General features: G+C 31.6%; 2 protein-coding genes across 2 annotated transcripts in view; one reads left to right on the forward strand and one right to left on the reverse strand.

Annotated features, from left to right (window-relative positions):
- Positions 1-7,883: 7,883 nt before the first annotated feature.
- Positions 7,884-19,884, reverse strand: part of LOC111707355 (TBC1 domain family member 13) — a 48,630-nt gene continuing 36,629 nt past the window's right edge. Inside the window, exons 2-16 of the mRNA XM_023480451.1 lie at positions 17,957-17,996; positions 17,686-17,762; positions 16,912-16,977; positions 15,914-16,021; positions 15,750-15,853; positions 14,673-14,744; positions 13,993-14,061; positions 12,923-12,972; positions 11,694-11,769; positions 10,409-10,532; positions 9,836-9,957; positions 9,335-9,426; positions 9,057-9,140; positions 8,370-8,466; positions 7,884-7,992 (exon numbers count right to left, since the gene is read on the reverse strand). Coding sequence (XP_023336219.1) covers positions 7,933-7,992; positions 8,370-8,466; positions 9,057-9,140; positions 9,335-9,426; positions 9,836-9,957; positions 10,409-10,532; positions 11,694-11,769; positions 12,923-12,972; positions 13,993-14,061; positions 14,673-14,744; positions 15,750-15,853; positions 15,914-16,021; positions 16,912-16,977; positions 17,686-17,762; positions 17,957-17,976 — 1,221 coding nt within the window. The 5' untranslated portion in view covers positions 17,977-17,996 and the 3' untranslated portion in view covers positions 7,884-7,932. The remainder of the gene's footprint in view (positions 7,993-8,369; positions 8,467-9,056; positions 9,141-9,334; positions 9,427-9,835; positions 9,958-10,408; positions 10,533-11,693; positions 11,770-12,922; positions 12,973-13,992; positions 14,062-14,672; positions 14,745-15,749; positions 15,854-15,913; positions 16,022-16,911; positions 16,978-17,685; positions 17,763-17,956; positions 17,997-19,884) is intronic.
- LOC111707356 (DNA polymerase epsilon subunit 3) lies at positions 18,883-19,825 on the forward strand. Its single transcript, XM_023480452.1, has 4 exons — positions 18,883-18,975; positions 19,123-19,179; positions 19,390-19,479; positions 19,733-19,825. The coding sequence occupies exons 1-4, from the start codon at positions 18,916-18,918 to the stop codon at positions 19,823-19,825; spliced, it is 300 nt and encodes a 99-aa protein (XP_023336220.1). The 5' UTR covers positions 18,883-18,915.

The following is a 19,884-nucleotide window of genomic DNA, read 5'->3' on the forward strand; positions in this document are numbered from 1 at the left end:
TGCCAGGACTAGAAGAATTTTAATATCATCGTTTCATTCATACATCTGAAAGTAATAAATAATTAAATAACGAAAATAATTTCAAATTTAAGAGACAAACTTTAAGTTGTTGGAAACCCTTTATTCAAAGCAAAATTAATTTAACCTTGATATCGTCATATCTTAAGAGTTTCAGGTCGTCTTACAGTTAGAGAAGGGCATTGTTTTCTTGAATGAACAAACATTTTGAGGCCGAACTAAATTTTTCGTGAAAAAGGGTGTTGTTTAGAAAAAAAGCAAACGATGGACAAACGAAATGGATCGTTTAGAGAAATGAAAAAATTATCGTTTGGAAAAGCGAATGAAAAAAGCAAAAAAGAACAAAATGGGCTGGTCATGAACAACGAACGAACGAAATGAAAAAAGCCAAGCACACCCAGTCTCTGTCTAGTATTACTCTTTGTGGGTAGGGTTTCGACGCAATGGCATTTTTCTTTGTGCTAAATTTCACGCAAAATTTTTTTTGAGCTATTGCGCATTACAATTCGCAATAAAGATCGCGTAATTTTGCACAATGAATTAAAGCGCAATAATGCGCAAAAAACAACCTTTTTTATTGCGTAGCTTTGCGTATATTTGCCTTTCACAATTCGCAATGAAGATTGCGCCGTTTTTGCGCAAAAAAATAAGCGCAATATTGCGCAAAGACAAGATTTTCTAGTGCAATAAATATAAAAATTCGAAATAATTCCATTTATTAAATCATTAAATTTTCATATTGTTTCAACAGTATATAATACATATTATGTTTAACCTAACGTCCATCATTAAGCTTCTACGTAATAAGGATAGAATAATAAAGACATGAGATGGCTGGCAAAGTACTGTTATATTTACTCAATTTTAAATAAAAAATTTAGATGTGAATCGAAGATTTAAATAAGATTTAGAATTAGGATGAAAAGGTAAAACATTTACATGATAAGAAAAAAAACAAGGAATAAAAATATTAAATATTTTGCAAATAATATGGGTAGAAGCTTAATGAGGCCGAAATGTTCTCTTTTAAAGAAAGAATGACCAAAACTAAAATTATCCGAACTACTTGGAGCTAGACGACTTCTGTACTTAGTAATTCTACAGTGACTGAAAAGTAGTCCCAAACAAAGCTGCGCTTGTTAGGACCAATCTTGATTTCTTCCTTCCTAAAAATATAAAGATTCATAAAAATATTGAGCAAACCCCTGACTTAACTACATAAATAATATAAAAATAATTTTCATATATTTGCGAAAGTCCAAATATGTTAATCAAAATCTAATAATGTGTGATGCAGAAATAGGGTTAAATTTAAACTATTCATCAGAAAGGGGGAGGGGGACGTTGTGCTTATCATGTTAGTTCTAGTTTATACAGGGTGACCTGCGAAACATGACAGTTGGTGAACAATTTTGGTACGAATTATTCCTATTTTGTTTTTATGACATAAAGAACTTTTTGTGTCATCTTTTTTATTATTCTGTTTGACTTGGCCTCAAAGAACTGAACAAAATATGTAAGAAGACATTTAAAACTATAATTCACCAAGTATCATGTTTCGTTGGACACCTGTGCATTGTACAATGAACATTTTATAGCTTATTTGTAGATGTATGTCTGTTTTTTTGTGTAAATAATGAAACGGCAAAACCAATACTAATAGGGCCCACAATTTGTGGTAGATCACATAAATCGATAAAGGCTGTTATATTTTCTAGAATAGTAACAGTGAAAAATTGTCTCTAAAAACGACCCTTCCCCCCCCTTCCCCACCTCTTCCTCAAATTACAGCCCTAAATCCATCACTAATAATAGAACAATCTGCGAAATTATTAGTTTTACAGAAAGTGACAAATAAAACATTGTGGCCATTAAAAAAAAGCCATGATCACTAAAACTATTATATGAAAAAGGGGTGCAAATGCCCTGTCAGACAATAGAATTTTCAAATGCCCCCCCCCCTCCAAAAACATTCAGTGTGTATAATTTAAATAGGTTTACCTCTGACAAACACTGACTTCGACGATTACCGAATACTGAGTGGCGAGTGCACTTGCAGGGGCCAGGAACAAAGGGGGGGGGGCCACTGTTTCTTTAAAAGGATAGTTATCAGTACCAATGCACATGATAACGCAATAACGCATATAGCGCAAAATTTGTATTCGGAATGTAAACTTTTCGCGCAATAGATATTGCGAATCAATTTGCAAAAATTACTGTATTGCACGCAACCCTAATGCGCAAAAGTAAGCAACTGTTGCGCATCGTTGCTCATTGTTGCGCGCAACGCTATTGCGATTGGAAACCCTACTTGTGGGGCATACGGATTCATGTTTTGAGTCATCCTTTTAAGGAAAATGGCAAGACATTCATCCTCATTGGTTGGTGCGGTCAGATAAATTGTGTATGATTTTTCCTTTGAAGAGGCAAATTTGCTTAAATGTATGTAACAATCTAGGTCGCGATCAATCTCCTATTACTTGACTCTAACTCTAACGATCAGTCTACCCGACTCAATCTCTAGCCAAAAACCCTGGCTCTATACGTCTGTCTAATTCGAGTATTGATACTATACTAATTTATTGATACAGGTAAATATAAGCTGACCGGAATGGCCGGTCAGAGTCAACATGAAACATAGATAAAATAGATAATATAGATAATATAGATAAACGGAACATAGATAATAAAGATAGTACTAGCATGATCTCAAGAATATGTTACATGTAGAACTTTTATTAAGATTGCTTTTATAGTACATGAAGAACAAAAACACACTTTAACATACATGCATGCCAAAAAATTCCTATTTAAACTGAATCATAATGACAAGGTATGCAATGACATTGCTTATGATTGTAATAAATGTTGTCTTGTCCACAAAGAAGAATCCCAATGCATCAAAAGGCTTCAGATTATCCAACATCCCAATAACTAAATTATACATTTTTGATTTATTCTCTTTAAAAATTTAATTATCAGATTTGACAAACAGTCGGAAACTAGCTATACAATACCTAAGTTAAGGTTCTCTCTGTAAAACTCACCATTACACTTCAATGCCTGTTGCCTGAAGAAATATTGCTTTAAATCTATAAATATTAATTCTTATATTTTTACCTAAGAAAATTACTTCCATTGGTAATTGCTTTGTATGTTTCATCACAGAGAATAATGATGTAGAATATATTAACTGTAAAGGCTAGCAGGCTTAATTCCACTGAGCCTTCTGAATTGTAGGAGCCACTGCTTATAGCGAAGATTATAGCATAGGCATACAAAATAAAAAACATAGTTAGTACTGGCAAATGGATGAGTAGATAAGGACTAAATCCGACTTTTATTTTTTCATATTTTTCAACCAACTGTGTATATTTTTCTACAAGACCATCAACTCCAAAAGTTTTACGGCTTGTAATAACATCTTCAATAAAGGTAGTGCAAACCACATTGACAATCACCATTGTCATTACATTACTTACTGGCATTGAAGTTAACAAAATAATCCCAAGAACATTTAATACCTGATTAGATGATGGGCTCTTTGTGATTTGGAAAATGTTTAGTCCAATAATGACCAGTTGTATTATTACATAAAATCCTAGCCAATATACTTTGCAATAATAGTCACATTTGTTTGGGGATGGTTCAGACTTAGATACCAAGTTAGCCATTAAAGCGGGCAGCAACAGGGGTATTGCTATGTTACTGCAAATACTAAGAATCCCGATGATTTGAAACACAGTTTTATGGTCAGATATATACATGGAGTGCAGAAAAAATATAACTATCTGCAAGGATACGGGAATAAGGGCCCAGGTTACAAATGCTGCAATATTTTTCCATGAGAAGAACTTCATCTTCCAAGCACCCTTTTCATCCTCAGTCAATGGTATAATACCTAAAGCAAGTAACTTTTAAGAACAGCTGGTTTATGAACTGGTACACAAACCTAACAGTTATCTTGTTTGGGACAATAATGATTTATGTGAAATGTAAATGTTTTTTGGTGTGTAAAAAATGTCAAACTGTTGACAGGAAGGCTACCTACAGCCTACGCTGCTTTAATTCAACCTTCTCGATCATGGTGGTACCGCGGTCAGTTTAGAGCATGTACATTCTTGCCCGTGCTGTGCACAAAATCTTTAGACCTTTTCGGCCAAACTAAGAAGATCTAAAGAATTAAGTACTCAGCATTGTATTGGTTGGAATATTCCGCTCTCATCTGACTGGTGCTACCATTAGAAGATATAATTAACAACAGCATACCCTTTGAAAAAGCTAATCTGTTAAGCATGTGTTTTGTCAGACAGGAAACATTTTCTATAATTTTTAACATAAACAATTGTTGGTATTGACATGAGAAAGTTAACTAAAAGACTAATTTTTGATATTTAGAATTATGGAGGTTTAAATAATGTATGTTTTTACCAATATTTATTAAGAACCTTAACAATTGCATACTGGATAAGCACTGAACAAGGCCAGGCCAGACTAATATGTTGTGTTCTAAGGGAGTGGCTAAATAATGGAAAGGAAGGCAAACTTTGCTAATGAGTTTGTTGGAAATATTGATGCAGGAAGTGTTGTGTGGATCAAGAAAATTGAGTCAATACAATGAACCTCTTGTTCAAGTCCCTTGGTTGCATGAGAATTTTTTTTTTCAAAGTTGTGATCTTGTGTTGAAGTACTCTAAAAATTTGACTGAAAAAGGCTTTTTCTGTAAAAACTCATTAAGTAGGAAGGTTCTTCTTAAGGGACAAGAACGAGATATAACAAGAATAACGATGGTAGACAGATGATTATCAATGGAAACCACTTCTCACCAGTTTCTGGTCAGAGCTCTGTGTCAGGGACATGCAATGCCCAGACTCGCCAGACAACTGGAGGTCAACTTAAAGATGACATCAAACCAAACATGTAAGTTATATTCTTTAAATTTCTTCCTTATGGTTCTTTATAATTTTGGTATTATAATATAATAAGATATAATTTTAAGGGTGTATACAGAAATAAATCTAGGGGGGGGAGCAAAATTTGCGCAAAGTCAACATTTTTTTTGCCCCCCCCCCAGGAGCTCCTAGGGGGGAGCAAAATTTGAACGGTAAATTCAAAACATTTGGTTTCTTGGATATAAGGCATAAGTATCAGATGCTTTAAAGGTACACATACAATTACCTTGCATGTATGACTATACTTTATCTCTCCTTCAAACAAGACTAGCAGAAAAAAGTAAAAACTCTATTATGTTAGTAATAATTAGAATTTATACTAGAGATAGTAAAAGACATGTTTGAAAATTAAAAGTAATCTTAATTAAACTTCAATTCTATGAGATGAAAAAAAGGACAGAGGTCCAGAAAATAATTTTAAGTTTTTTGCTTTGATTTGATTTTTTAAATTTTTTGGGCAACGCCTGGCACTTCTGCTAGTTTGTAATAAAAAGAAAATGTTACAAAACGTCGGTGCAATGAATAAAGTAAATTAAATCCAAATTAAAAAAAAACTAAAAATGGTCTGGCCAGGTCAAAAAATAAGAGCAACAAAAATAAGTAATGTGAGGTATCAAATCTTGGGTTTTTTGGTGTTCCGGTTCCATTCTTATAACCCAATGGAGGTCACCACTTCCAGGATCATCTGGGGTCAAAAAGGGGTATCGGAATGAAATCAGAACACCAAAAAACCAATGAAATGATACCTCTTTTGACTTATTTTCATTGATTTCATATTTTGACCTCCATAGGTCTTTAGGTTTTTTGGTGTTCCAGTTCTATTCTGATAATCCTTATGGAGGTCACGACCTCCAGGATAATCTGAGGTCAAAGAGGGGTATCAGAATGGAATCAGAGCATCAAAAAACCTATGAATTGATACCTCATATGACTTATTTTCATTGATTTCATATTTTGACCTCCATAAGTCAGCAAAGAGGGGTACATAAAAAACTCCACAAATGTTTGTTGATCTGGTTTATAAATTCATAAGTCAAAACATTACTATTCAACATACATTAGCTGAATCTTAACTTGAAAAAAATTTAAAAATCTGAAAAGAAATATTTTACCTCTTTCCCCTCTTGTAATAGTGTACAAATGGCCATGTCGAGAAAGGATTCCTCCTTTATTTAAAAGCAAGAAATACGCAGGTCTTTTTACAGAGAAACCTGCAGCTATACTTTAAAACTATTTTCAAGTGAAAATTTGGGATATCTCTAGGGTTTCCACGAAATGACCATTTTTTTTGCACAAAATTTTCGCGCAAATATTTTTTATGCGAACTTTAGCGAATGAAGCGCCATACGTTTTGCGCGTTATTTCGATTTTTTTTGCTGATTATTTGCAAAACAATAACATGTTATTGAAAATTGACAATTTCAGCACAGAATCAAACAACTGAAGGTTCAATAAAAAATTGACTTACACATAAATTATGATTATGATTATGCTGCTCTCAATTGGTTACTTTCATTTATAAAATCTTCAAATTGAGGAACAAAAATTAAATAAAAACAGAAAGTTAAAAATTAATGAATAGTTTTATAAATGACTGAATCTAACTGTGTTTCTATTTTCAGTTTAAAATAAGTAATTTGGGCAAAAAGCTGCTCGACATCTTGATTTGCAGTGTGCCATCATGCATCAGGTTGCAAAATTAAGTTTAAGGCAAAGTGCAATTCCATAGATAACTAATTTATACAGTTTACATCTTTATTCAATCTTTTACTAAGAATTTGTTCCGCAAAATTTTTTTAAACAAAATAACCTAAAAGCGGAATATGCGCAATTCTTCACGGAATGAAGTTTGTGAATGATTGCACTAAGTGGTTTTTTTTTCGCGCAAAAATTTTCGGTTTCTTTCGCTAAAATCTCATACATTCTGAATCAGACAAAGTTAATAGTATGACTTTAAATTACGTCTACAGTCCTTTTGAGTTTTCTTTCTAGTAGTCAAATGTCTCTTTATAAGTAAAACAATCATTTTTAGTACCCCTCCCCATACAGTAATATACAGTCCGGCCTAGTGAAGTACACGGCCGACACGGCCTTGAGAAATCAGTAAGAGATTAACATATATTATCACTTAGCTGTATAAATACTATAACCTTGTTGGATAAAGCTGACCAATACTTTCAATGCCGATAAACAATCTTGAGGTTACATTTATTATTATAGAAATTATATTTATTGTCATCATGTATAAATCACATTATGTTTTATTTGTATTTGTATCAAATAACATTATTTAAAAAATAATGCAAAGATCTCTGAGAACTTTATTTGTTTCATTAAATCTTTATAAATAAAGAAGTTTGAGAAAGTTGCTTTGTAACAAATGAAAAAATGGATAAAATTGAGGGATCAAATTGTTGGGTTTGAAAATTTTATAATTGATATTTTACCGTTGTTTAACATTTTTTTACTCAACACAGCCCATATCTTTCAAAATATAAACGTAGAAAGTTGCATGTAAGCATATTTTAATAATTCCATCTAAAGAAACTTTTGACGTTTTTTAATGCAACCCTCCATTAATAGCTTGAAAAGTGATTAATTCTTACAATTTCCAATTTGATTTTTTAGTTTTTTTTTGTTGCAAGAAGCCCGCCAGTTACTTTGATTAAAAACCCACAATTCGTAGAAAGAAAAACAGGAATACCTCTTTAAATGTATGGTTACTTGAACTTAAGCCCCTGAAAAGGAATAGCATTTTTAGACGTCATTTTCTAGATATAAAAGTATAACAGCATATTTTTGTTTTTTATCCTTTGTGACTTAATTTTCAAAACAATTTCGAGGGGTATCTATGATTAACCTGGTCAGAAAAAAGTATGAAAATCTACGGAAGATTTCCAAAAAATCAAGAAACATTGGAAGCAAGGAATGTACTTGTGGGTGCGTCAAAAGAGCGCAAGGATCATTTGAACTTCTCAGATACATCGTCCAGTATTATTCGTACATCAATGCTTGGGTAGTTCTAAAAATATTCAATATTAATTTTTTTTACAGTTATCATTCTCTAGTCCTGCCGAATGCGCAATGCGTAGATCTACTTTTTTTATGTATTTACAGTGATAACCAGAAAACTGTAGAATAGGAAGAAGACATTAAAGGAATACTCAAGTATACATTTCATGTTGTTACAAAGCTAAAAGCTATACTTGTAAGTTATATCAAATCACTTATTAAGTGAAATGGGTCTGTTTACACTGCACATTGCTATGTCTCGTGTTCATTGCACTATTAAAAGCCATAACGTGAGTCTAAACCTAAAAGTCGTCTTCCTATTCCATAGTTTTCTGATTCTCACTGTATAACATTTTTTGTTTGTTTTGGTTCTGTCATCCAATATACCTGGAGCAGTTTCACATTGGAAGAAAAATCATTGCTCAGCAATTGTGTTCTAACTTGCTTTAACATACTCCGACACACAGCAATCAGCAAATCACACCTAAAAATGAAATAAATCTATTTCTCAATCGGCAGAAAAACTTAAGAAAGGCAGATAGGGTCTATTAACATTTTCAGAGACGAGGGTTTCCAACTTTATATTCGAAAACTTTGAAACAATTATCGGGGGTAGATGCTGCGCAAAACTTCCCTCGCAAAAAATCGTCATTTTGCGAGGGAAGTACAGCTTAAAAAACACAGAAAATTTCACGTCGATAACAAAAGAACCAAAGGATTTTTTATTTCAAATTTTTAAGCCATTTCTTAAATTCCAAGTTTTTTACTATATTTTACTCTTGAGCCTGCAATTATGTTTTTATTTAGTTAAGATGGGAGTTAACCTGAAATATATATCTACATTCTCCACACCCCTAAAGAGCTGTAGACGTAATTTAGAGTTGCATGTCTGATTCACAGTAGTACCCATTCAAATATAAAAAATGATAGGGGGTTATCCATATTTTTTCAGAAAAACGATAATATTCGTTTATCTGCACATTGTTTGCGGACCCTGATCGAGGGTACTAAAGCACCGTGCGGAGCTGAGGGAAAAGATGGTCTAGTGCTTCGCAATAACATTAATAATTATACCTTGAATCATCAGTGAGCAATGCATCCCAGATTGTGAGGACCTCAGGCAAAGGAAACTCCTGGGATAGCATCAAGGAAATCCACCTGAACAATACAAATACAGGGATTTCCGCTAAATATAACTTTTAAGAGACGACTTAAAGAGCGTCTTGGATATTTGCAATTTGTGGCATTCATTCGGCAACTTGGCTTTCAAAATATTGTCTGGATTTTTAATGCCCCTGATACCAACTAATAATACCTTTTTAATGCCCCATACCCCTGATACCAACTAATACCTGAAAGCAAAAAATTGCATTTTGATTCCCTGTGAGTCCAACCGTGTGAAAACCTCCCAGTCCGAGCTCTCCAGCTCGGAGTTCAACTTTAACTAAAAACAAATTAAATAATCCAAAAAAAATATGGAAACTAAAATTAGAATATCTAAAATAAAAGTTTGTAATCAAATAAAAAATTTCAACGTTTACGTATAATAAAAAACTAGTTTTAAAATGTAATCTGCAAAATAAATAATATCTTAACCAAGTAAGTTAAAACCGTTATGACTAACGCAACGCGAAGTACAGTGGTCATCATATATATTAAAACAATGTCTGTTACCGAATTGGTGATAGAATACATTTTCTTTCCCTGATAATTTTACACTGAGCACTGGTTAGTATTTAGCAAAATACCGGATACTGTATTGAAATATATGCCAGCCTCTGTATTTTATCACACTGTAAGTAAACGATTTTGTATCGATACATATATTGACCACGGTACTTTATATTTCTAACCATCATCATCCTGATTCCTGTCGGAGAATCGTCCAAGCTCTTGATAAAGAAGTCCCTGATGTCGGACATTAGGTTCGTGAAACAGAAGAAACAGTCAGCCTCAGCATTTTCTAAACATGAGCCTCATTAAGGTACAGTGTAAATAAAAGGATTATAAGATTTTATTAGGTTGGGGTGAAATGATGTTTTATAATGAGCATTGTGTTAAATATTTTAATTCAATCAAAAGTGTTCCCTTTTTAATGAGCATTGTGTTCAATATTTTAATTCAATCAAAAGTGTTCCCTTTTTTTAATGAGCATTGTGTTAAATATTTTAATTCAATCAAAAGTGTTCCCTTTTTAATGAGCATTGTGTTCAATATTTTAATTCAATCAAGTGTTCCCTTTTTAATGAGCATTGTGTTAAATATTTTAATTCAATCAGAAGTGCTCCCTTTTTAATGAGCATTGTGTTCAATATTTTAATTCAATCAAAAAAAAGCGAAATTGGATTAAAACAATCTTTATTAAAGAGAGTAAAAATTCTTGCAAGAATTTGTTAATTTTTGCTTTCAGTTCGAAGTTGGAAAAAAATAAGTAAAATAAATGATTAAAGAAATAACAAATTTAAAGATGTAAATCTGTAAACATGGTTTAAATAATTTTCCTTGTCCAGGATTGAGTTTAGCGTATAGGAACAGTATTCTCTCTACAACCTAAACAAATATTAATAGATTTACGTAGTAAAACAGTGAGAACCAGAACATTCTGGAATAGAAAGACGACTTTAATATTCAAGTTATGACTTTACGTAGTCAATTAAATATGAGACACAGCAATGTAAACAGACCCATTTCAAGTAATAAGTGATTTAATAAGTTTCTAGTAAAACACATTTGCTTAGTAACAAAATCAAATACACTGAAGTTTTCTGGTTCTCAATGTATAAAAGAAGAATATTTGAATATGTAAAAAAGTGATTAAATGACAAAATGAAGTAAAGCATCTAGCTATGTATTTGTTGCATTTTAGTTTGTCTGTCTGTATCCGATAAACGTCAAAACGGCTGAACCGATCAGGCCCAAATTTATTGTGAGAACTCACATGACCCCAGGGAAGGTTGATGGAATGTTTAAGATGACAAATGTTGCTCGGAAAAAAGAAAAAATCCGCCAAAACAAAAATAGCAACTAGAAGAGCAACGATTTAAAAAAAATGCAAATTAAAACAGAAAAAAATCATCAAAATACGACGGTTAACAGCTAGAATTGTTACCAAAGAAGTTAATAATATATACACTTTGCAAATATTTGTCAGTCTATGGTACAATAAACGTAAGAACGGCTAGACCGATCGGGCCATATTTATTAACTATACTCTGGTTGTTTGTTTGTAAACAATAAACGTCAAAACCGCTTAACCGATTGGGCCAAATTTTGTGTGGGAATAACGATTTGTAAAGAAAAATGGGAGCTTGAAGAACAAAGATTGACAGCTTAACTTGTTTCTAAATAATTTTATTAATTCTTTATTTCTTTTTTCTAACTGAATAAAACATCTTTTTTTTAGTAGAAGCAATAACATATTTATCATCTAAAAGTAAAAACAGCCATTTAATAAAAATCATTCATTTTTTCTTATCAATTTTAAACCTTATTTCTAAATGTTCTTTTTTCTCATTACATCTCTTGAACACTCTTCATCCTTATACTATTAACAATAACAATAAGTGCGCTCGGCAATAAACTTATTGATATTATTATTATTATTAATCAACCTACAGACAAAGCACAACGACCTGTAGGTTGAAATACAATGAAAATAGGGTTGAGCTCCTCCACTTGCCCTGGTCTATATGGGATCTAGTATATACGCACCTCCCAGTGCGCTTCCATCCCAGCACTCAAAGGAGCATAGTCTTCTATATCCATTTTCTTGGGTTTTGCGGCCATTCTTAAACATTAAGAGATTACTTTAGAAAATTAAGGTTTCAGTATTTAATCCTAATCAACAAGTCTCATGCACTGTTCACATCAGCACCCTTTCAACCTTTATCTAATTAAGGTTTCAGTATTTAATTTGTCTTTAAGTGACAGACGACGCAATTTAATTCTATTCAACAAGTCTCATGCACTGTTCACATCAGCACCCTTTCAACCTTTATCTAATTAAGGTTTCAGTATTTAATAAGTCTTTAAGTGACTGACGACGCAATTTAATCCTATTCAACAAGTCTCATGCACTTTTCACATCAGCACCCTTTCAACCTTTATCTAATCAAAAATTAGGAGGATGCAAATAGATTGTTAAGTACAATAGAGGGCAACGTAGTATTTGTATACTCTCAGTACAGCTGTATTCTTACATCACAAGTGTCAACTCAGTTTTGTGTCCGATAAAATTATTAATAATAGTGATAATTTTAGAATGAAGTGCTTATCTTAAAGTAAAATAAGTGCAATTTTATGTGTACTTATTTTCCGTTTTTACACTTTTCTATTTAATCTTGAAAAACATGACAAATAATGTGAGAAAATTTCGTTTTCTTTGTTATATTTGACACTTGTGACGTTGTGTATGATTGGTCCATTTCTGTGTTGCCACCTATTCTGCTTGATAATCTATTTGGGAAGATGTCGTCGTTTATCTCCGGAAAAGTTTAAAAGTTTTTTATTCTGACAAATTCCTTTTTTGCTTCAATTCACAAAACACCGTTATTGGAAAAGATAAATTTTTGGAACAAAAAACGAGGATATCACAATCATTTGTTTAGACGAAGGTTTAAAGGGTACCATTTTGAATCGGGCATGGACCTCATGAAATGGAGCATTGATAAAAATTACGTTAACAGTCCCTTTTTAAGGAAAACAAATTACGACAGCATCTCCCAGTCCAGTTTAAAATATGTAAAGTTATTCAAGAAGTTTAATTAAGTGGGTGCTTTAAAGATATTGGCAGTGTGTGAATTAAAAACTACTGCAGGGTGTCCCACATCATATTAGATTGTTTATAGGTTTTAATTGCGATTCTCGGAACTAATCAGCTTCAAGCTTAAAAATAATCCATTATGATATGGGACGCTCTATATTAGAATTAAATCACTTACATGCTTGGTCCAATTCCCTTCCGTTGACTAGACTCAACTTCTAATTGTGCCTAGAGGATGGAATATCATCAAAATCACTTTGGTTCCATTTCAACTTAAGTAAAGGTTGTTGTATCTGCCTCTATAGGTGTAAGTTAACAGAGAAGAATAACCATTAAATTACAAATCATAATGCCCAGCTACAATTTTAAATTAGCAAAATCATCTTAAACTTGCAGAATGGAAGTGGGACAGCCCTAAAAGTCTGATTGATTCGATTTGATTAGCTTCTCTTGTAAAGTTTTTATTTTCATACCTTCCAAAAAAATTTCAAAGTTCTTTCTGTGAATAAAGAGAAATAAAGAGAAATAAAGAGAATAAATTCTCTTTAAAAAATGCCCACCCCCTGACCCCCTAATTCTGATATATTGCTTTTTTAAATGCTATTTTTCAATTGATTCAAGTTGATTTCCTTCCTAAAATATAAAAATGGGCATCATTTTTGTGAACGAACAAAATTTTTAGGAACAAACGAAATTTTTCGTGAACATGAAAAAAACGAACGATGAACGAACGACTTGGACTGTTCAGAAAAATAAAAAATATTGTTTTTCGAAAACGAACGAAAACAAACAAAAATGAACCATTTAAAATCGTTCGGATGATCTTGATCATTCATCAACAATTTCGCTCGTTTTTGTTACTGAAAGTACGAATTTTCTGAAAGATTTTGAAAAAGAACTATCGTTTTTTGTACTGAGCGAATGATTTCAACAAACTCTAAAAAACTATTGTTTTTTATTGAACTCGAACGATTTTTTCTGAGGGAATAAAAAACGATCTATTTTACTGAACGAACGACTTTCTTGAACGAAATACTATACTGAACAAACAATTTTCTTGAACTAACGATTTTACTGAACAACCAATTTTACTTAACGATCGTTCACTGAGAAAACAAACGAAATAGACTGAAAATGAAAAATAATTTTAAGAAGGAACAAAATCAATTTCTTTATGAACAATTGAAAAAAACGAACAAGATGAAAAAGCCGAACGCGCCTACAAACACGAATAAACATAGGTTATACCTGTGTAACACGTTGATGAAGCCGGTCAAACCCTTTCTCTGCCATCACAGGGTTGGGATATTCACTTGCCTAGGAAAATTTTATATTTAGAGGGGATAAAAGAATAGATACTACATGTGAGACCACTCAAACTGTGGAGTAAAAAGACGACAGACTAAAGTTATAATATTTAATTGCTCAATGAAAAATGAAACACAGCAATTGAGAAGTGGAACACTGACCCACTTCACTACTCAAGCTACTTGTAAAATTATTTGATTTTTAAAACAACATCAAATACACGTAAAATTAAATGTCGGCTCAAATTCCAAAGTTTGATGGGTATGTACTAAGATTAAACTATTTAAAAAACAATTTAAAAAGGCGCTAGGTAATACGCTGAAAAAAACCCAGATTGACATAAGACCATGTCCAATTTTTAACTATAAGCAGAATTCTGTCAATACGTCTATGGATACGCAAGTCGCTTTTATAGAGAAACCACAATTGAAAATAATTGATTTTTAGCTCGAAAACTAAGGATTTCTATGTCTGTCTTCATCAGACGAAAGGGGCTACCGATGTGAATCGGAAATGTTTTTCTAAAAAATGAAGGGACGCTTAAAGTAATGCCTAAAGTCCCCTTAAATGAATGGCCACTACTAAAATTAGGTTTCTAAGGAAATTTAAAAATATTGAACCTGGGAAAAAAACGAAATATCAGGACAAAGCCTTCTAACATCTTTATCTATCTGTAGTAGCACCTCATTGTCCTGGAAAGAGAAAATTTATAGATTCTTCCCGTAGAAAAGTTTTGTAGAGAATGTTTGAGCTGACCCTATTCAAAAAAAATAATGAAAAATTGAGCAAGCCCTGAAAGGAAACAGTAACCGGGAATGACTTGTGTATAAGTACACAATTAGTACATCTGAACGTTTTAATTTTTCCGCTCTCTAATACTTAAAAAGGAAAAAATTATCAATAAATATTTTGATGTCTTGTCGGAGCATCCATGGAACGTTACGATTTTATAAGAATTGTTAAATACAAAAATGAACAATTTATATGTTGAATTGAAGGATTTGATAATGAAATAATTACTGAAATGAAAGATATTTTATATAAAGGATAATAATACATGTCGCCTATTTTTGCAAAATTTTGCATATTCTTGTAACACTAAATATACAAATTGTCTTTAACTTTAATTATATATAACTTCACCATTAATATTAAAATATGTAAAATGTATGTATGTATGTATGTATGTATGTATGTATGTATGTATAAATGTATGTATGTATATTTTTAATAAAAAATAGTCTTGGGATCATTGAATACTTAATTGATTGATAATTAATTGTTTGTGGAAAAATGCACAAGAGAATATCTAAAACCGTAAAATATATTTTTTCATCTGCTATGAAACAAGGGGCATCAACATCAAAAGACCATTACTCTAACAATACACCGAAGATTCATTTATATTTCCCTTTTTAAAAAACCCCGAAAGAAAAATTTGAAAAAAATACATTCTCCCGCTATTTCCCCCACTCTAATTGTTAAAATCCAGAGCAGGACTTTGAGAAAAACTAATTTTTCCTTTTTGTTGTTGACAAAAATTTCATTATTTTTTTTGTTGAATTTTATGTAGAGTTTTTGCTCCGAAGCCGAGCTGTATCCAGAGAGCCATTGGGTTTAAGAAATTATTCCGTTGCTTATTTTGTGAAAAATTTCATTTTCCAATATCTTAATTTTTTTAAATTTTTATTGTTTACCTTGAAAAAGTTCTGCCAACTTGAATTGGGATTGGGGTTGAGGGGATGATCTTCTCTCACTGGAGAGTTCGTTTCAGGATTCGATAGAATCATTTCATCTATCAGCCCCACAAATTATAGAGGCAATTATTTTTAATATTATTATTTCCCTAAATGCAAATTACCTGAATCTAAATCCTTGAATTCATCTTTGATAGTTAGCTCAGTGTGAAAATCAGGATCAAATGCAAGTTTATTCTCTACTGTTTCCTTTATTCCAGTCTTCAATACATCTAAACATAAAAATACAGGTTTATTCATATATACATATATATAAAAGCGAAGAGCTTTATTATAAAGCTGAAGTGCCCGGTGTTGCCCCTAGAATTTTTAAAACAATTAAAAAAAATAATACTTATTTTTAGTCTATGTTAACCAAAAATTCCCTCGAAAAAATTCAGTCAAAAAATTTGTAGTAGTGGTATAAGAATCAACTTTGTGGCAGATTTGATTGACTAAAATACTATCTTTGAAAGATGGTGTGAACTGTGAAGTAGCATTTATTGATGGTAATAGTTAAATAATATTGACCTAGGAAAATTCTAGATGAACCCCTGATATAACTTATCTGTAGAAAATATTAAACAAAGGTTTATATTTATGAAAAAATACATGCTTTTTTTTTACTTTAATGCCGTAATTTTTATCTACAGTGCTGTTTTAAATAAACTGGAATAATGTATTAGTTGAATGAAGACTTAAAAATCGTCTTTGACCTTAGAAATAGTTGGCTGCATTTTATAAAACAACAATCACAAAATTTAAATTTGAATTAACAGAGGTTTTAGTTCCTCCTGTAATTTTAAAAGCAAAAAATGGGCTCCGTCCTAGTAGACGATTTTGGACATTGTTGAAAATTTTCCTGCAATAAAATATATACTTTTTCCAAAGAATGATAATAAGCTTAATAAAAATGGATTAATAAATTTTGATAAAAGTATGGCGGAGAAAGTAAAAAAAAAATCAAATTATTTCAAAGGATTACAATTTTCAAGAATTAAACTATATTCATGTTAAAGAATTTTAATAAGCTTAATAAAATGCTAAAACATAATTAAATAAAATGCTTAAGCATACTTAAATACTTTGATGCTTCAATAAGATGTTTAAATAAAATGCTAACCCCTGAAATATTCACCTAATAATATTCTCCAAGCAATTGATCTCCGGCTTCGACCTTCCGGAATACCTAGCAATCAATCAATCAATCAATCAATCAATCAAATTTAACAATCAATCAATAATACAATCAATAAATCAATAAATCAATCGATAAATCAATTAATCAATACATCAATAAATTAATTAACCAATACATCAATAAATCAATAAATCAATAAATCAATCAATCTTCAAAATCATAATCAATGGTTCAGTTTTTGGTTGACTAATTTACCAATAACGTAATTTCCTAGAGAAAGATTTTTGGGCCTTCCCTCCCTCCTATCAATTTTGTACATGTATCTCATATCTATGGATAAAATTGGTCAAGTGGCCGAAGCGCCAGGCCCTTAGACTGTGCCAGCCGCGGCGCTCGGCCCTCTAGCTTTTCCTAGCCGCATGGCTCGGCACCCTAGCCTATTATAGCCGTAGCGCTCGGCCTGAAATTGTCTTAACCTAACCCAGCCCTAAAATAATATAAAAGAAAATAATAATAATTTTGCTGAAAATAAGTGGTCATGTACAAAATTGATAGGAGGGGGGGGGGGTCCAAAAATCGTTTTTTAGGACAGACCCTACCAATACTGTTCTTAATATTTACAATAACAAACATTTCTTTGTTCAGTTGTGATTTCAGTTAAATTTTTTTTTAACATTTTTATGGAATATATTTTAGTAAAAATTATTTTCAGGATTTATTAATTACAATTATTACTTAGATGTACGGGTGAGTTACCTCTAAAACACTTTTTCTTCAGTGATTTCATATCAATTGATGCTTCGGAGTCCAGAAGTAGATCAAATTCTTTTACTCTAAAACGTTCAAATAATCATCAATTTTCCCGCCCCCTAAGTTCCCTAAGTCGTTAGAGTCATATCAATTGAAATAAGACTTTAACTTCGGAACACTTAATTGTTTAATTCGGAACTATTTTCAAATAAACATTAAATTTTAATAACACTACTGTACTTAAAGCATGCATTAAGATAAAAGTAAAATATTATACCTTTCTTGATATGTAGACATTTTAAGAGAAAAAATATATTCTGAAATCATATATGTTAAAGAGAGACATTTATCGTTGTTGATACTTCACACTTCATACTCATCAGGTATTTGGTTCTGTCCTAGAGAACGGTTTTTGTACATGATCAATATATTTTAACAAATATTAATATATTTATTAGATAGCCTATCCTAGCTGCATTGATCGGCCCTCTAGTCTCTTCTAGCTGCAGCGCTCGGACATGTATTTTTTTATTGAAGGGGGGGGGGCGATCCAAAAATTCTTTTGAATGAAATTACCATATTTTTTATGAACAAATTTCTTAGGGTTGCGAGGGACTGAGACTTGATTGAAAAGTAGGAAAAGAAAATAATTTAACTCCCTCAAATACTCTTCATAATTCGTACACAAGGAAAAGGTGGCAAACAGTTTTATGCGTTTATGATTTAATAATTCTACGCGGCGAACAGAAAGTATTAATGAAAAGAAATGTATGAATTTTTCAAAATTATGCTCAGACGATTGAAGTAGTCTCAGATAAAACCTTAATTTTATTCATTAGAAATTTGCGAGAAAAAACATTTTAAATAAAAAAAAACTGTTTTGTTAACCTAAGACGACAGTTTGTAAACAAAGAAGTTGCATCTTGCGGCATTAAGCGCATATGGCGGCAAAACAATTATTTTGTGAAGGAACACAATTCTGTCCAATACCAAGGATTTATGCATATAATGCAGTATCTGATCTTGATGTAAACTGACAGAAGGGTTTTCTGAGAGTTTCAATCGTATTTCTATACTTTTTCTAAATCTCTTTATCACTTGATCTGATTGGTTTACAATACGTATAGCATCGTAATTTTTTAATAAGTGATATTCGACAGTAACACTCTAATTATCTACAAATACATGCTATATTGTTTTTGCTCTCTAACCCTTACATTTTTTTTATTTAGAAAAATGGCAGAGAAACCTGAAGATCTGAATCTACCGACTTCAATTGTCACAAAAATTATCAAGGAACAGATGAATTATAATTGAATTGTTTATCTTTAAGAATAAAATATGACTTTATTATAGGATAACCAAAGCAGATAGAAGTATAAACATATTTTTTTGAATTTTTAAGAGATTAAATTCAATCACAATTAAATCTTATCTGATAAGGATTGTCTACCTCCAAACTGTAAAGTTTCAAAGGAAGCAAATGCTGCAATTGCCAAGGTTTGTGAAAGTAATCTACTGTGTTAAAAATTAAACCTTTGTTAGGTATGGTTGCGCAAATTGTTAATTAATTCTTATTCACTGAAACGGGAAAAGTAAATGAATGTTTAATTAAAAAGTATCAAAAATGAAAAGTTAAATAGTCTTTTCAGAGCATCACGTGGTGAGGTTCTTGAAAATAAATACCCCTATTAAGATTATTTTGTTCAGGCAGCCAGCGTATTTATCCTGTACACAACCTCCAGTGCTAATGCAGTTGCACAGAAGAGCAGTAGGAAAACCATATCTGGTCAGGATGTGGTAAGAAAGACTTTAGTTCTGTTTTTTGTGAGGACAAAAATACAAACCCTAAATCCAACCAAAACCCAAATAAAAATTTGCACTAAAATCCATATTTTTGTTAACAACGACGATTCTGTGAATTTGATTTTGAAAGAATAGATTTGTTGATAAAATTCTAAAACAGTAAACTACTTATTCCCATATAAAAATCACATGTACTCGTATAGAATCAGACGAGACATATTTTTCTATGATTTATATTTCTGATTAGATTTCAGCGATGGGTGAGATGGAGTTTGATAAGTTTGTTCGACCCCTGGAGAATAGTTTAGCGAGTAAGTTCAACTTTTCAAAAACAAAGTAAACAAGAAATAATTATAATAAGTATGTTGTCCTTGTTTTTATTTTACATATTTACATAAT

This window comes from Eurytemora carolleeae, unplaced genomic scaffold (genome assembly GCF_000591075.1).
Source record: "Eurytemora carolleeae unplaced genomic scaffold, Eaff_2.0 scaffold658, whole genome shotgun sequence".
In the NCBI taxonomy this organism is placed as follows: Eukaryota; Metazoa; Arthropoda; class Copepoda; order Calanoida; family Temoridae; genus Eurytemora; species Eurytemora carolleeae.

What these genes read in the sequence shown, in the direction of transcription:
- LOC111707356 (XM_023480452.1), top strand. Translation starts at nt 18,916, where the DNA reads ATGGCAGAGAAACCTGAAGATCTGAATCTACCGACTTCAATTGTCACA. An exon ending in TTGTCACAAAAATTATCAAG is followed by an intron (nt 18,976 to 19,122) that starts GAACAGATGAAT and finishes TTATCTGATAAG; the next exon opens with GATTGTCTACCTCCAAACTG. An exon ending in CAAATGCTGCAATTGCCAAG is followed by an intron (nt 19,180 to 19,389) that starts GTTTGTGAAAGT and finishes TATTTTGTTCAG; the next exon opens with GCAGCCAGCGTATTTATCCT.